Source organism: Pomacea canaliculata, linkage group LG3 (genome assembly GCF_003073045.1).
Source record: "Pomacea canaliculata isolate SZHN2017 linkage group LG3, ASM307304v1, whole genome shotgun sequence".
Taxonomy (NCBI): domain Eukaryota; kingdom Metazoa; phylum Mollusca; class Gastropoda; order Architaenioglossa; family Ampullariidae; genus Pomacea; species Pomacea canaliculata.
This window is the reverse complement of record NC_037592.1, coordinates 29,178,086-29,196,789: the sequence shown is the minus strand read 5'-3', so window position 1 is coordinate 29,196,789 and position 18,704 is coordinate 29,178,086. Positions and strand designations below refer to the sequence as shown.

The 18,704-nt window shown below is 38.2% G+C and overlaps 2 protein-coding genes across 2 annotated transcripts in view; both read right to left on the bottom strand.

The window, feature by feature from the left end:
• Nucleotides 1-18,704, bottom strand: part of LOC112559164 (uncharacterized protein KIAA1109-like) — a 79,589-nt gene that overhangs the window by 48,391 nt on the left and 12,494 nt on the right. The window contains 8 exon segments of the mRNA XM_025230163.1: nucleotides 133-313; nucleotides 845-1,560; nucleotides 2,284-2,541; nucleotides 2,784-3,039; nucleotides 3,217-3,334; nucleotides 4,832-4,958; nucleotides 15,829-17,616; nucleotides 17,834-18,079. Coding sequence (XP_025085948.1) covers nucleotides 133-313; nucleotides 845-1,560; nucleotides 2,284-2,541; nucleotides 2,784-3,039; nucleotides 3,217-3,334; nucleotides 4,832-4,958; nucleotides 15,829-17,616; nucleotides 17,834-18,079 — 3,690 coding nt within the window.
• Nucleotides 7,732-15,432, bottom strand: LOC112559162 (myb/SANT-like DNA-binding domain-containing protein 4). The gene is made up of 3 exons (XM_025230161.1): nucleotides 12,914-15,432; nucleotides 12,430-12,611; nucleotides 7,732-9,659 (listed from the first exon to the last, which is right to left on the bottom strand). Exons 1-3 carry the CDS (start codon nucleotides 13,311-13,313, stop codon nucleotides 9,597-9,599), a joined length of 645 nt encoding a protein of 214 aa, XP_025085946.1. The 5' UTR covers nucleotides 13,314-15,432; the 3' UTR covers nucleotides 7,732-9,596.

The window sequence follows — 18,704 nt, the reverse complement described above, 5'->3', positions numbered from 1 at the left end:
CTAATAAAATAATTTTATTCTGATTCACTGCTTTAATTAAAATGTATGCTTATGCAATCGTGATAATACAGAAAAGTTAAGACAGAAAAGTTTATAAAAAACAGCAGCAGGCCAGTGATGTTGACTGTTCACCTTGTAAGGTATATGTATTCCCTGCACATCAAGAGCTTCTGTCATCATACATGCAACAACTGAACAGGTGCGCATACTTAGGGCTCGAACCAGCTGCCTTACTGACATCATGAGACGGTCAGATGGATTCATCCAAGCATTGATTGCAGGTGTAGCTGTACTGAGAAGGTTCCAGTCAAGTCTGTGTAAAAATCAAATAAGTTTAATGCCAAAAAAAATCAAAGGAAATATGGAACGTGTACATGTTTTAACCCTAACCAACCCTAACCCTTGCACAAGCAAGCTAAACAAGATAGTAGACTGTAATGCGGCTGCAGCCATCCATAGAGAAATGAAAATACATCAGTGGTGCAGGCTCAAAATCAATTGAAAAATGTATCTGGATGTAATTTCTTGGCAAACAGTAAGACACAGAGGAATGAGACAATTACACAAACTCTAGCACTGAAAAGACAATGTATTACCGAGGTCTGGCAGGTCAGTCAAGCCCGCACAGAAATAGAACTGGAATAGTCATTTTTAATGGTCAGGCAATAATAATAAAGCACTCATACAGCACATTTCCCTATTTCAAAGTAAGCTCAGAGATATGCTTGAACAAAAGGACAGCACAATAAACAAACAGTTAATTCCTTAACATCATCCTTCCTCCCACCCAAAAACTCCCCAAAAGGACATGTAATGATGACCTACATTTTTGAATGTTGCCTACCTAGTAAAATCAACTTTCTTTTTGATGGATATTGGTGGAGGGGCTGCAAAGTTGAACCACACCATGTTTAGTCTTAAAATGCCTGTTGAAGCATCTCCCTTAAGAGGTTCAATTGCTTGCTGAAAACGCTTCCTGTCCATTGGTTCTGAAGGACAGGATGATGTTGAATTCCATGACGATGACACAGACATAGTACTCTGCTGAGCAGAAGGAGAGCTGAGGGGTACCGGTTCATCAGTTGGGCTAGAGGTGCTCTCTGTCTGCTCTTCAATTTCATCCTTTGTAGATGCCTGCAAGTCTGTGAGCAGTTTCTCAATACCATCTAGCTTCTCTTCCATGTGTACATCCTCTGAAGCCTTATAACCAAGTCGACGAACAGCTGTGATTGAAACATCTTCCAGCCCACATTCCAACATGATAAAACCAATTGATGTGAGACTGGGGTCATCCCGCCAGTCTCGACTGGACTGCCGTGACAGGCGCCTACGAGGAGACAAAGGTTGCTGATGGCTGGAGGACGAGGAAGAAATTGTGGCACTGCCATCATGAGAAAATGTGAAGAGGACACTTGACATATAATCTGGGATGGCAGTCAACAAGATATTTTCAGAAAAATTGCTGTGCTTAAGCAGACGTCGTAACTGCAAGTGAACTCGTGAAATTTTCAATGTGCCGACATTCTCTTCACGGCTGACTTCTCTGCGCTGGTCTTTGTCCTGAAAAATTAAGAATGGCATATTTTAAGATTTCAGACAAAGAAATAATGATAATATGCATATTTAAATAGCACATTTCTCTACTATAAAGCAGACTCAATGCGCTGTACACAAATAAAAACAAATGACAATGTAATAAAGAGTCCAAGTACATATAGATCATACAATAATGATAAGGTACACATACAGAATAATAAGAACACATACGTAGACACGCATCATAACATGCAAACATTATGTCTATAAAATGACAAATGGGATGGTGAAACATATGAAGCCAGCAGTCACTCCCAGCTTGCTCAGTCCAGTTGAAAAACTGAAAGTGAGGCAGCAAATTCTCCTAGCAACACCACAGTTCCATATAATGACAAACTTCAAGAAATGCTTTCTCACAAAAAAAATCTTCTCAGGTCAGATGACATCACAAGGTCATAACAATGAGACTGTTCATGAAATACTGCCTGACACTCAGCATAAACGGTAGGCAGTAACAATTCCACCAAAACTTTACTTTGCTTTCTATGATGCATACTTTTCTATCAAATAATTCAACCAATTATTATATATCTTTATCAAATGATGGACAACATGTGGTTACTTCTTAAGCTGTGTAATATTGATGCAACTGCTAGCATGTCTATTCTGTTTTCAATTATGACAAAGGTGATGCCCTAATGATGGTCTTCCCCTCAGCTAAAGATGTCATCTTTTGTCTACTCCTACCTTTTCTCCTCCCTGATCTTGACCAGCTTTGGTTGAAGGTGTAGCAGAAGAGGTGCTTAGTTTTGGTCCCAGAGCTTCTTTACCACCTGGTGTGGCACACATCATTTTGCAAGAGTGGTGGTTTGCTAACAGCTGGCATCGTATGGTGTCCACACACATAGCTAGCAATGATACAGCAGTCAGGTCATTAACATTTTCCAGACTGGAGAAAGGAATCACTTCTTCAACTATGGAAGCTTGCAGCACACAGATGTTAATCTGAAAATGTGGAAAATTAGATGCTATAATAGGTTGGGGGGAATGGGGAGTAAAGAAAAACGATAGACATTCGATACAACAAAAAGTACTGATACAGACAAAATCTGAAAAAATGTCTGAAAAAAAACAACTTAAAAGCAAAAAGTCACATCCCCAACACAAGATTTCCAATGTTCTCTACAAAACAAAACCCCAAAAAGATAGTCTACCAAAACTCAAAGAAGTTAAAAGTTTTCACAGACCCTAGGCACTGTAAACAGTGCCTGCAGTGAAGAGGTCTTTGCCACATCGAGACCTCCCTCATGTCCGACTCCATCGCACCTGCCGGTGCGGGGAGGTGGTTGACTTGTATTAAAGGGTACAGCTACATCATCATCTTCTGATAGTTTTTTTAATTTGTTCTGCTGCTTCAGACGATCCAAGCACTGACTGTGTAACCCATCAATCAATGCCGAAGGATGAAGCTTAGACAATGTGGGTGTGACGGCTTCTACATAGCTGCAATTAGATTTTCAAATAATGTATATATATATATGAATATCTCTTAAAAAAAAACAACACTGAACTAAATGTTTTCAATGTTCTAAGAAGCAACAGAACGTTTATTTAGGAATTTACTTATCCTGAATTTTACTCTGATTTTTACTCTGCTGAACTAAAGGCCTAAAGACTGACCGCTGCAATGATTCCAGAAGCAATGGTGTGATCAATACATCAAGAGGTCCAGACACCTGAACAACAGCTGTTGTCTTTGATGTATTGTCTGTCAAAGTTATTACTGAACCAGCATCATCTGTAAGCAACAACACAGATGTAAATTTGGGTGGTTTTCACCTTCTGGCATGAAGAATTGTGCATTTTATAACATTACATTCTCAGTGTTCTCATGTAAATTTAACTTTCATCAACTAATGCATCTCAATTACCACAGACCACTCTGTCAGACTCAAACTTCACATGTTTATGCTGTTCTAAATAAGAGAAGGAAGGACTCTGCTACCATCAGGAAGTACAAAGGGTTGAAGGAGAAGTCTCAAGCTCTGAGAAACCTATGTATTCACTAAACATGGGAAGGAGAAAATCTTGGTACTGGCCAGCATTCCAAGGTTGATCATTCTATCTGAGATATGTATTACCACAGTCTCTAAATCACGCTCACTGTAACCTCATCTAATGAAGATTCTTACCCCAAGCAGACTGCATAGGAGTATATGAGTGGAGTATTCCTGTGTGACTTAAAAAATAGGTCACGTGTTCACCTATCTCTGATTCAACAACAATGTGTCTGTCACCTGTTCCAGTCATCACAAGACCCTGTCTTATGTCTAATGTTTCTGCATTCATCATGCAATATCATCTTCGGTGATTCCAGAGATGAACATCATATGTAACCCTCTCAATCCAGGACTCTTTCAACCTAACAGGAGTTTCACTTTCCTATATGACATGTCCCAAGGTCATCATGTAAACACTGTCAGGCAAGGAGTACTCAATGCATTTCAACAACTGTTTGTGAACCTACAACACACTCCTCTTACCTCTTTCAAAGTTTGAGCCCATGTCCTAACTACCCAAGAAGAATTAACTTTCATAGAACCCTGATCAAAAGGACACTCAAGCACAGCCTTCACCTCTTGTTGCACACATTTGCATATTAATGACAATTACTGGTTGAAAGGGAGAAAACTCAGACCAGAGACTTTAACTCTTTTCCTTATATTACAGTGATCATTGATCAGTGGAGTAGAAGAAGTGTGTCTAAGTATTTCTTGTGTTTAAATGTTATTGTATTCACTGGAGAGTTCGACTGAAGACACTGTTTAGGTTGAACCAAGGATATTTGATTCACCATTGTGGGGGTCAGAATATGATTTACGTATTGTTGGAATTTGTATTTTTGTGTCATTTGCATTTCTCCCCTTCTGTGTTTATCCTGGAGTTTCCATACTAGGTGTCTGAGGTACATTTCAAATGTATTTTGAATGTAGATAGGAGTGAATGATGGTGTTTCATGTTCTCCTTCCTCAAGGAGACAATATATCCCAACCTGGGCACAAAAAGACAATCATTTTGTCATAACTGAAAGAATATGCATATCCAAAATGTGAGTAGTTTTTACATTAAGTGTACTCACATGGCCATGTATTAGCATCAAGCAAGTGCAGGATACTTGTGATTAGGAATGCGGTCTTAACACTAACAGGCAAAATACTCCTGTTATTAAATACTGGTTTGATCTTTTATTCATATATTCTAAGATTGCTTAAATCTTGCTCATTGAACACCTCACCTTCCTCCATATCCCCCTGCTCCGTTTTGAAACTGAAGAGTGATGAACTTGGTTTCTTGAGTGGTGGAGATGGCAGCTTCATCTCTTCTTTCTGCCTCATACTACTCACACTGAAACCTTCTTTCACCTGATGTTTAAATGGCAAACAAACAAAAAATCTAAGAAATCAGCCTCATGAATGATTATCTAAAAAGCAAAAGAGCATGCTAGGGTACTATCTGGAAAGTTAACATACAGCTATCAGCTACACCATTTTAACACCCTGCTATTTTAACCACCCTATTCTTTTAGCCCATAATAATTAAGTTCTTTGAACATCAATCCTTTTGCAATAAGGCAAAGTCTTTCCTCTTTTGCTGCAAACTGGCTATAGCATTCATCAAATCTATTACTAGAAAATAAAATGGTGGCCTGTAAATCCATACAGGGAGTAATTTGATCGCGCCGTGTACTATGCAGACAAAAAGCTTTATGAAATTTTTTGTTTAAAATGAAGACAGAAAAGTACAGTGGATATTCTAAAAAAGGAAAAGAGATAAAAAGACAAGATATCTTTCATGCCAACAGCACTTTGATTTTATGGCACAGAGAATTTTCAGACTGTTGTTGGAGACATCATTAGTGAGCACCAGACACTATCATCAGGACAATTGAACACACCACCTAAACAGTACAAACCAGGCAGTATGTTCGTTTTCCTGCACAAGACCAATCAGCAGCTTTCCTAGCATTTGGATTCTGAAGGATAGGTCATTAATCTAGATTTCAGAGCAAGATGAGAAATAGGTATAAGAGGCTAATGGGGTGAGTGATAACTGATATATATATATGTTAGCTGCATCAAGGTTGCCTATGTTGTATATGCATCTATCTCTATGAATAAAGGATTTGAACAGCCTCTGTAACTGTAGATGTGTACGTCACATCATGAGAATCATTAACTGTTAAGATGTGAATTCAGCTGTGTATGCTATTGTAATAATGAACTGTATTCATATACTTCTGCTTAAAATGAAACCCACAGCTATATTAGCATATAGCGTACTGATGGGTATGGATCGATTGGCCACCTTCACTAATGTAACAGCTGAATGTATACTTTGTGGTTTTGCTGACTGAAAGGTCTGTTCATAGCAAGGATGCTAAAAAGCTGTTGAGAAAATTCTGAACACCAATAGAAACTCAAATAGAGCTTAATACTAGGTAACAGTAAATGACTAGCACGTGACACCAGTTGTCAACACTAAAGAATAATGGTCTAGTAATTTACAGCTCTAAATACAACAGCAATAAAATGAATAGGAGCCATCAAACATCACTTCCACTGTATTCATAGTAATTATAATGGTTGCAGAATTATACAACAGCATATCTTATTCTAAACAGCAAAGCGACTTACTCTGAAACCACAGACCAGAATGAAAAAAAATGATCACAATAACAGAGTGATGGTCATGATGACTCATATTCGCAATATTCCACAGAGCTATTCCAAATTCCTCATGAGATTGTCATAAAGTTTTTCTAGACTCTAATACAGTTAAAGAAGGAAAAAATATTTTTCCATGAAAGACTTTTGGATGGCTAGGTAAGGAAACAGATGAAAGGAGATTCTCAAAAATTGAACTACTCTCAAAAAACAAAGAAGCACATTTCCCCACAAGATCCTTTAAACATATTTTATTAGTTTAATAACTAATAAAATGTTTCAGGCTGTCTATCCATTTTCAATTCAAAACAATAATGTAATGTATTGTGACAAAAAACTTTTTTCTCAACAAGATGCAAAAAATTATGTTTAATTCCTTAGGACTCCTGGACTTAAGGTCTCCATCTCTTGGAAAGACCCTCACAATAACACCTATATACTTATCTTTTACTTTTTGTAAACTAACTTAGCCATTACAGATAATGCAGCCTTGAATCTCATCCATTTATACCTCTTTCTCTGACACCCACCAGCACTCTTTTCTTCGGTCTGATTTTTCTCCACACTCTTCTCAGAAATTTTTTTGTTTCAACTATTACACTTCAAAATATTTAAGCATTCACATTTATGTGAGAACTTTATTTGAAATAAAATACCTTTCAGACACTTTTTTTTTTTTAACTTCCAAATTTTGTACAGCTGAGGTCCATGTCAATGTCCTTGTATTTAAACAGCATAATCTACCCAATGTCAAGTCAGCAGACAGTCATGTTCCCTTGCCCATAATCTGAAAACTAGTGGAGGATGAGCAAAAATGCAGAACCAAAGGCCTTTTGGGGAAGGATGATATATAGTCATATCATGACAGAGGGCATCGAAAAAGGTATTATGCTTTTCCATGTTAATCAGTCATATTAAAGCATGAGTGATTGAGTCCTTCTGTGACAATGATGAAAAGAAAAAGACTTCATTCAAGGCAGCTAAAAATGAAACAGACCTATTTCTGTTAACTATCAAGTGCTATCTGAATACAATCAGCGGTGTGGCATGTGAAACAATGTCAGTGAAACATTACTTGCATATGGTTTCACTTGTGCCATTTTTCTGGCTATTTAGTTATTACATAGAACAGATGTTTGCTGGTGCTACAATATATTTTGTATGAAAGCACAAAGCAGAATAAGTTATTCTTTATGACACACTGTTGAACTATAATTTCTATGTGTTGTAGATGTCTTCCATCTGACTGATAAACAATATTTTTATTAAGTCAACCAGCTGAACGAGCTGCATATCATGAGCTTATACATCTCTCTTTGTATTACAGTTCAAGATGTTCACCAACATAGCACATAGCTTTGACAGTAGACACACCCAAACAAGCAATGACGGCTAAGGGCACTTTTCATATACACACCTCACTGATTGTAACTATCATAGAGACCAAAGCAAATACAAGAAGAGTCTGGAATTTCTGTGCTCAGTACTATTTTATTGCTGTTAACTCTCATTAACAAAAGCAGTGTCAGATCTGTGCGCAGTGATAATCCTGATTACAACATCCATGTCTTGAAATCTGATCTAGCTGTTCTTGGCTGCCGACTTCCTCTGGTTTATATGGCCCACATGTCTATGATTCTTTGGCGATATACAATATTTGACATACAGAACTTATTTCTAAATACTTAAAACACAATGAAGCCACCTGTTAGTGTGTGCATATATTCATGTATATATTTGGTTTTTTTACTTATGCATACATGTGTAAAGTGGGTGTATGTATGTGTATAGGAGAGACACACGTAAGTGTGGAATGTATGAGAATGTAAGAACTGTATGGTTATGTGCATGTAGGGATGTGAGTAATGAGCTGTCACTTATTCACATATAACTGAGTTATCATAACAAGCTTTCTGTTCTGTGAGCCTTCCTTTGAGAGGATGAAGATTTACCCCTCAAAAGAATTTGTCAACATATATAATGACATCACAAATTTGTCATCTTTTCTATTTGAAATGTATTGCACACATTTTCAACATATTCATATTAATGATAACCAACATATTACACATGTTTATTGTAATGGTCACAGAGATCATTAAGGAAAATATCCACAGGGTTCAGGCGTTCATTGCTGTTTTGAAAACAGTATTATAATCACGAAAAAAACCAACAATTTAAAAATAGCAATCAACATCAATTTATTAGTTTTTATAAATTCCGGAAATAGTATAGCTACCCTTGGTTCAATAGGCAATCTAGGTTTAAATAAGTCTTTCCAGCAAATGTAAATACCAAAAAACAATTTACATATGACAAAAAGCTATAAGCCACAATGTGGGCAGTCAAAAATAATTAATTTACATTGGATGTGAAATATTTTTGAAAGTAAATAGTGATGGCTTAATAATTCTCAAATTATTGTCAAACACAATAACAGTTCTCAATTAAAAGGCTAGATTTAAAATAAGTATTTCGAGGCCCTAGCACAAAAAACCACTTACAATGTTCTCCCATAAATAATTTTTAAAATGTAAAAACCACTCGAAAAAGAAAATTACTGAAAACCGTATAATGAAGCTTTGCCAGTCTATTGCTCAACTTCATGAGATAGCCTGAATGTTTTTACTATTTTTGTTTTTACTTATTTTTCATTTCTTTCTGCACAATCTGTTGCAAAGAAATTTTGAACCCATAAAGGAAGAGTATTCTAAACAAATTAATATCTGCAAATAAACTGTCACTATGTTGTAAAGATAAGTTGGATATGTTGTATTCTTCCTCAGCCACTCTCACGCTTAGATCTATCACCTCTTGCCAACTTTACAGTTAGCTGTATGTACATGATAAATGTTGTTATCATACAGCTAACTGTTATCATCACCAACCACGGTCAATGTTGTTTAAAACAGAAATAGAGAAAGTATAACAATCTTGAAAAAAACAGACAAGTAATTAAGGATAAAGATACAGCTAATACTGAAAATAAGATGATTTAAAGAAGATAAAAAGAATATAAAATTCAGAATAATTCACTTAATATAAACACTAAAACATGCCCTATATTAATAAGATATTTCGGTAGTTGGAGACACAGGACAACACAAAAAAACTAACTGACTAGAACAGAAACAGAAAAATCACTTTACCTTTAAGACATTTGTTGTGATCTTTTCAAAAATTCTATTTCAATATTAATTTTTTCTAACTGTTTTTCACGAAGCAAAATGCTTTTTTTAAGATATTCCTTACATAATTCATCTACTTCTTTTTTTGAGTCATTGTGCTGGCTTCTAGAACTACTGCTTGCATTGCGCATATGGTAAGGCATGCTGTTCAGAACAGTTTGAGCTGTTTCACCAGAGACCTTGATGTGTCTTTTGCAATGAGCATCCATATCTGACACAAAAAACACAAAATCAAAAATATGAACAATTTAAATGCTTAGCTCCAAATGTACTCAAATGCAATTAAAAATCACAAAAAAAAGATTAAACGGTTACAAGACATCTAAAAATGTTGACAATTGAACTATAATTATATAAATGCATCAAAGCATGTTTAAAGCTTGTAGATTCAAATTAAGAACTTAAGAAGAATAACTAACAATTTTAGTTAGTTAGGGATAACCTTGCCTGATTAAGCAAGCATATTCAATTGTAGGAATATGTCACAACAAGATTCCATTCTGAAATGATTACCAGGTGTCACTAAGAATAAGTTTAATCATAAGTCATCAAGCATAAACATAAGGCACTCAATCTAATTCCACTTATTATATGTCAAACATCTTTCAGTAACAGGACACCTTAACAACTATTTCAAATTCTAAAGTTTATTATGCATTAAAATATGGTGATGCACTTGCTAGGTTTGTCATCATTCCAACATAATCAGCTCTCTTTATACTGCAAGCATCAATAGCTATGGATTTTATGTTTGTGCACTAGCACTCTTTCTTTCATTACATTGAAATTATGCTAACAGTTTGTTAATAATAATTAATGATTAACTGAATCTGTAAAGCACAGTTCTTTGCTGGAGGCAAGCTCAATGTGCTGTTCCACAAAAAACTAACATTTCATTCATATAAGAAAGCATCAATAAATACAATGACAGTAACGAATGCAATGCAGGAGGGGTGCTTTTCACCAATGGAAAACAATAAGATCAGCATTATTCTAAATTGTCCAGCAGGTGATCATGAAGATTGATGAACACAGTTGCAGAAATCCTGCCAGGACACTAAAAAAAAAACATGAGCTTTCTGGTGGCAGAAACTGAGAAGAAAGGTCAGATGAGAGTGATCCTGTGAAGCTCAAGAAAGATGGACTTACAGACATGTGTGTGAGCTTGTATAGCATGGTAACCCAGCCAAAGACAAGCTCTCCGCACACTACAAACACAAAACTTTTTGTGGTTCTGTAAAGTTAATTGGAATGCCACTCATAGATAAAGATGTCAATGAGACAGATCTACAGTCACTGGACTGGAGCAGAAAACAACAATAATTAAACACCTAGAGCAAATCCCACCAGAGCAAATCGTCAGGGGAATATTCAGATAATTACAAAGCAGAAATTGCAGTACAATGTTAAAATGCATGACTGTTTGGCACTGATATTAAGTCCATCCCAGGGATGACGCAAAAATGAAGAAACTGAGATGGCATTAGCCAGAGAAGATTAATGGCAATGAGAGAGTTGACATTTTGTAGTTTAGTCCTTGTTACTCCTTGAGGTTCATAGGGTTGCAACAGCACCTTGCCAGCGGACCCGGTTTTGGGCAGCCCCCTTCAGTTGGACCCATGTGGTTCCGATGTCGTTTGCGCTCTACTGTTCTTTTCCAAGTCTGCTTTGGTCTCCCAACTCTACTCTTCTCGTGAGGGTTCCAGTCAAGTACCTGCCTTGGTGTCAGATTGTTTGTGTGTCCTATCCAGCCCCATTTGCACTTTTTGATGTCTTGGCTAGTGGCATTCTGGTTGGTTCTTTTCAACAGGCTGCTGCTGGAGATCTTTTCAGGCCATCTTATTCCCAGAATATGGCATAGGCATTGGTTGGTAAAGGTCTGGAGTTTGTTGTTAATGGTGTTTGTCACTCTCCAGGTATAAAGTAGGACAGCTTTCACTTTGGCATTGAAGATGCAGATCTTACTGCGTAAGGATAATGCTTGGGAGTTCCAGATGCAGCAGAGGCTGTTGAAAGCATGCCTGGCCTTGTTGATGCAGCCTTTGATGTCATCATCTGCTCCATCATCCTTGTTGACAATGCTTACCAGATACATGAAGTGATCTGTTTCCATGATGTTTCATGACGTTTGATTGGGAGTTTCTGCTTGTTGTTGATTCTCATGACTTCGGTCTTTTTTCTGTTGACTTTTAAGCCAGTCTTCTCCGCTTCCTCTAGCTTGCTAAGTTTAGTTTGTGTATGCTGCTGCTGATGAGATAGGAGACATGTCATCTGCAAAGTCCAGGTTCTCTAGCTGTTTGGTGAATGTTGTTGTCTTACACATAATCCAATCTATGACCATCAGGAAGATTGCAGGTGATAGTATGCAACCCTGTCTTATGCCAGTCTTCATTACAAAAGGTTTAGTGAGTTTGCCATAGTGGATAACTTGGCAGGAAAAGTCTTTGTACAACCCATGGATAATGTTTATGAGCGTAGAGTTGATATTAGTAGAGAAATAAATAAAAAGCCACAGGCAAATAAACAATCAACACATTGGTGATGATGTCAGAAAAAAGTGCAGATCAGTACAATAGGTACTACAAGCACAATAAATCCAAGAAGAAATAAAAATGCAGAAAGCTAGCCCCCCTCAAGCCTGTTAGGTAAAGGGACACCACTCTCCATATATTGAAATGTTTAAATGGCACACAGCTTTCACTAATTTTCTACTGAAGACCTACTGCAATTCATTTTTTATTTTTTTTTGTCAAAAGCAACTTCAAATGGTCTTCTCAACATGTTTTTGGTGCACATCATTGAACGGAAAGACCTTTGTGAATACTGATTCAAAGCACCAGTATTTCAGATAATGAACGAGCTATTAAAAATGAAGTTTCTGACATGTCCACTGCCAGGTGGTCTATAAGAATAAGATACCAGAACCAATCTTAGTGATCATAATATGATATATAACTGAGATGTAAGGTGAGAGGACTTACTGGTGCTATGCAGTTGAAAAGACTCCTTGTCACTTCTGTCCAGTCTTTCAGAAATGCTGACCTATGAGGGATGCCAGTAACTGACATAGCCAGGCAGTCTGTGGTAGAATATGGGGCCAGATGCATGGTCCCATCATCATCAGCAATGATTTCAAGGACTGTGTCTGTTGGTGTGTCAATCTCTGCCACAGTTACAAATTTTCTATCATGATCTCAAAATAATTTGTTCATTGGTGTGTGTGTGTGAGGTAAAATTTCCGATTGTTAACAAACAAATTATGACAATGTTTAAAGTATTATTTTTTTTTGTTGTTGTTGTTAATTGGTTAGCACAAATAATGACAAAACTTATGCACCAAATATATTTCCTCATGCATACTGTTTGTGTGCTTGTGGACATGCATGTGTCCACGAAAAAGAAGATGGAAATGATAGTCTCCATAACCATAAATTGACTGTATTCGTATATAGTTCATATACCTACCTGATTTAGGCTGCGTGTCTCCAGCATCAATACCTCCTTCCGCAATGCCGTCGGTCAAATCCGACTCTCCAAGAAGGATGTCTGCCATTACGTCTAAATTTGCCATTTCATCATTTTTTCCCGAAGATGTCGGAGGGTATTTCCTGGCCCTGAGTTGTGCTTTTGCTTTTTTTGTAAGTTTCACCCAACGCTCCTTCACCTCCTTTGTTGTTCTACAGACGGCAGACACAGAGTTGACTGCATTAGTCACTTCAGTCCATGCCGTTTGCTTTTTTCTGTTTGTGACAGTCGACTTAAATTTGCTCTGGAGTACATGCTTTTGTTTTCTATAACTTTCAATTATAGCCACATCTTCACAATTTGAAAAGTTGGCCTTCCTCGCCTTTCTTGCTGCCGCCATTGTGCTTCGAGTGTATCCACGGGAAATCACTATAACGGCTGGAGTTCAAATAAACTTTTTTTTCGCTCAGTTTGACTTGTATGTCTCACTAAATTGGTCCCCATAGCACACACCGTGTACAAGCTTGGAGTATAGTTTCCTTGACAACAGTCTGGGTTCACTGTCCCTCGGACTGGGAGGTGGACAACAATAATGACAACCGCGCGGAATGATAAAAGGGATTTTCAAGGCGAAAAATTCGAACAGAAGACAGCTTTTCATTTTCTCTCCCCATCAATCGCTCTCTTATTTTGGCATCTCATTATTATTTTTGTTAATTTCGGCCAATATTGCTCTAACGATCCCTTTATTATAACGAAGACTTGTACTTTTCCGGCGATGGCGCGATTGTCTACATCTTTTTTTTTTTTTGTAATGAATGGGAGTAGTGTCCCATAAAAACAGCACCCGCTTCGGATTGCACTACTTTCCCAAAACACAAATTCGTTTTTGAATATTGGTACTGTATGAATAGCAAACGATACAAGTAATGGAAAGAAAACGATGTGAACAAAATAACGATGTTATTTCTGCATGTGTGTGTTTAAAGAAATCATTCACGCATAAATATGGATATAATAATATACCAAGAGTTACATGGCCACTCGCAACATATGTTTCATAACCCAGTATTATTGTTGATGGACGGAAATCCCGGATTTTATTTTTATCTTTTGACCATGACCTCTGTAGTTGACTGCTAATTGGTTTAGCTGTCAGCTTCCTAGCTTTATGCTAAAATTGAGATATGCACCCGAATTAGGCATGGTGTCTGTCAGTACCATTTTCTAAAGGCACCTGACCCCAGAAAACCGCCGCCAATGAAATGGTGGTTGTTCTTCTGCTGACAGGGCACAGTTTTACATTTTGAAAATACTGTACCAAAACTCTACTTATTTCATTTCCTGGCTTACCTGCATCCCAAATTTAGATGGTGTGATTTTAGATTGCATTAAGTCAATCACAGAGGTCATATCTGATTAAGATAATATATTATGCAAACTTATAGCTTTGTGGATCGACAAGGCATGAAAGCCACCATGCAACTACAAGGTAAGTTGCACCAGCTGGTGGTGGCCCTATGCTCCTCAAGAAGTAACAAGGAATAAAATAAACGTAACATATAATGCACACGTGGTAAGAAAAAGATGACTGTCATGCTATTCAAATAATTTTCTAAATGTAGTTCAGGATTCTTTCCGTCATTCAGTCCTTGACATCTAGGTATTTTGGTATATGTCAATCCAAATGTGTTCATCGCTTAGGTTGAGGTGTTCCGCCTGCTCATAAAATGTCCCGCCAGTACATCCAGTGTTCTGCTTTCATCTAAAATGTTAATGTCCCGCTTGTATTGAAAAATCTGATTATCATACATTGATTCGCATTCGTGTCTTTGGTTTTGGCTGTTGCTTATTGCCTTTTGATTAATAATTTCAAATTTGTCCTAGTTTACTATCTTTCGGTGTCTCCCCCTACACACACACTACTTTTTGCTTTTTTCGGCACTCTTTGTCGATGACAACACCATGATCGGCACGTCCCGCTTTCACTCCCAAAATGTCTGGTACCTTACTTAGGTTTAACACATGAAAATAAATATAAAAATACAAGCTCAAGAATTCATTCTGAAAATTATGCAAGACATAAAATTTTAACTAAAACAGGTAACTGTTTACAAAGGAAGTGTATCAGAAGCATTGACTCATTTTAACTGTCATAAATGTAAAGTATCAAATAGCGACCTGGATGCCTAGTAGTAAAAAAATGCTTTAACTTGTTTGTTTTTTGATGAGCCTTCGGGATTAACATTTGTCTCAATACAATATATAAACTTTTAAACAGAGTATTTTTTAAGTTTAAACTCATGCCTAACATGCTAAGTTATAAGACCCTGGTCATGCTTTGATTGGTTTAATATAAGTTTCAAAGTCAGCTGATAGCAATGACACTACTCTAATGACAAATAGCTAACTTCTCTACCAGAAGATACTAAGGTAAGGTGACCAGACGTCCCGCTTTAGGTGGGACAGTCCCGTTTTTGACCTCGTGTCCCGCCTGCTCATCGGGCGAGACGCCCAATGTCCCGCTTTCTGGCTTTCTGGCAAGTCCATCAAATGTCCCAGTTGTCTTTAAAAATCACTTTTTTTGGCGTTCTTTGATGGTGACGACACCATCATCGGCACGTGTCCCGCTTTCACCCCCTAGAGCGGTCCGGTGGCGCAATTGTTAGCGCCTGTCACCAATACAGTGAAGGTTGGCTGCCCTGAGTTCATTTCTCGTCTCGGGCACGCTGATCTTTCTCTGCACGTGGCATCTGTTTACAGGGCTGGCTGCTTGCCGTAATATAGCCTTAGCTGCTGACACGCCGTAAAACACCAATTCTCCCCCCCCCCCCCCCGCTTTCACCCCCGAAAACGTCTGGTCACCTTATACTAAGGACACAAAACAATGTATGGGATGAAAAATCACAACTTGCCTTCTGGAAATGAGGCATCCAGGAGGAAGTGTTACTGTAGACAGAGTGACTGGCTGAAGACAATGAATACTCTGAATGAACAGAGCGCAGACTTTTCCTTGATGGGCACAAAGAATGGGCAGGCCCTGCACATGTCCAGTCCTGGCACAGAAAGTGGGACAGATGGCGGACATAACAGTTGAGAAGAAGTGGTGACTGGGTAATGGGCTGATTCATGTGTTTGTGCAGATGTACAAGAGTAAAATCCTCAGGAACTTCATCCAGATCAGGGTCCAATTCACTGGGAGCTGAGGCATAAGAAAGAGTGGAAGAAGTAGTAGAAGATGTAGCGAAGTCATCATCTTCATCTTTACCTTCAGCTACAGGTGTTTTGAAGAAACTGTCCTGAGCTTTCTCTAATGATTCTTCAGTTCCATCAAGGAATTGGTCTCTGTTTTGAAGCGTCCTGTCCCTGTCCTGCAGGGTTCTGTTCTCTTGCAGAGTCAAAAACACTTCCTTGGAAAGTGCTTTATCCCTGATTTTCTGTATTCCATCTTGATCATCACGCATACCATTATCAAAAACAGTCAGCATCACTGGATGAGAAAACTCTTGTGATGATGTTGAGTTGGTACACAATGAGGTTGGTCCCTCGATTTCTGAGCTGAAGGTGGTATCTTCTTCAGCTGAATAGTACCGTTCACTCTCCAAAGACACACTTGAGTTCACTCTGCTGGATCCCATATCCAGAGCATGGCGCAGGGAGACAGGACTTGCCAGAGATGACTTGCTTGAAAATCGTGTGTGTACACCTTCAAGACTTCTGCCACTAGAAATGGACCCTCGATGGTCACTCTGCAAGCCAACAGGTGATGGGAGGATGTTGGAGCTGTCTAATATTTGATGCACATACAAACTAATGCTTCCTATGTTGGACTGACCACGCTGGTCCTCACGACTAGACTGTGGATCCTTTAAGCCCTTGTTAGCACTGAGTGGAGAGGATGCAAGGCATGCCTGGGTATCACTGTGAGAAGAGTAAGGTCGAGAGGTCGCTGTGCTGATGGACCCATGCTCCTGAAGCAGAGCTACATCTTCCATGCCTTTTAAAGGTGTCTGTGGAAATGTCACTTCTCCAGAGATCTTCTCCACCATGCTGCTAGCAGAGCTAGCTGTGGCCATTCGTACTGTTGCTACTTCAACCCCTTCAGGACTTGCTAAGTCACTCATGTAGCCACGTGTGAATGAGAACTGTGTTGGAGAATCCTTTGGTGAAGGGCGCACTCCAACTTCACTCTGGCTAACATCAAATGCAAGTTTCCCCTCATGAAGCAAACTTTGACCAAACCCAGGGTCATGTCCCATGGTGCAGACCTGTGGAATGGCTACCTGAGAAGACTCCCGCTGCTTACGTGGCTTAAAAAAAGTCAAGCCATTCTTGTTCATCCCAAAAAACTGGCACCCACCAAGGCATCCACACTTTCCATTCACAGCAGGATTCTGTGCTGCCTGTGTTTCTTCTGGTGGCCATAGAAACCATAACCGCTTTAGCTGCATATCATGAAGACGAAGAAATGCATCCTGAATTGCATGGAGCTGTGGGTTAGGCAGTGCAATGGCTGCCTCAAGGCTGATAGGGCCTAGAGCAAATCCACCAGCCTCCAGCCATGTGTTTGTGTGCTTGTTGTCAACATGGCTCTCCGCACAGCTAATGTACTGTTTCAGAGCAACATGCTCAATCAGTCCTGTAATACCAGCACATGTTGTTGGACCATGCAAATTACAGCTTGCAATGCGCACTGGCCGTACCTGTTTCAACAGATAACATTCTCTGTGAAAGACACTTAAAAAACTAAAAGAACAGTTGTTCTTAAAATCAGAATTCCTACGAAAAATGATGACAGTTAAAGTAAAATGTGATCTTTGTGTTAAAAGTAAGAGGGGAAGGAAAAGAGAAACAAAGAAAAGGAAGACTTTTAAAAATTATTCACTGATCACAAATATAGGAAGTGTGAGGAATACTCACTATAAAATTTAATGCAGATCCAGCCTCAACACAGAAAACATTGACTGAGTCAAGGGAAACTCTTATCATGCGATACTTGATGTCCTCTGAAGATGGGCAAGGAAATGGAACATCAGGCAGCATGCGACATTGAGGCTGTGGCAGCATGTGCTGACACATCTGGTAAGGGACTGTTCGCATCAGCTTGTTTTCAGGATTATCAGCAGCCATCACAAAAGTCTGAATAAATTCTGCAATGTTCTGGAACTAAAAAGTTTGAAATAAATCTTTTAAGACTTACATAAATCTATTTAAGTCAACTTTAATTTTCATCTGTCTTGAACCAGATGTGAAAGCTAACCAAATAATTGTCTAATAAGTAAATTAGTATCCTAGGTTATTTCTTAGAAGAAAAGAATGACTATACTAGGGTCTTGTATACTAGGGCTGGTAAAAAAAAAAAAAGAAAACAGCAAAGATAACAAAGTGTTGAAACTGTTAGTTACTTTAATTTATTCAGAAATAAGTTTCCATCATTTTGAACTTGTTCACATGCTAGCCATATTAATCAGACTGCCAGCTGCATAACACCCATCGTTAATTTTCAGAGTATGCTTTAATTTAATAAGGAGTTGTGTAGAAGGCAGGCTTGCTGTTAGGATGAGACATGATGACAAACTAAGTACAATGCCCAATTTCACAATGATCACCATAATATATATTTTAAAAGTTCTAGCTTAGAAAAATCTGCAAACAGTAGGGAAAAAACTTTAAGCAGGTACTTGTATTTATAAAATATTGAGACCAGTGAAGTCAAAAGGAGGCACATGCAAAAGAAATCTACAAAGGACTGAATGTAATGGATTTCAGGACTTTATTTAGCCCACTATTT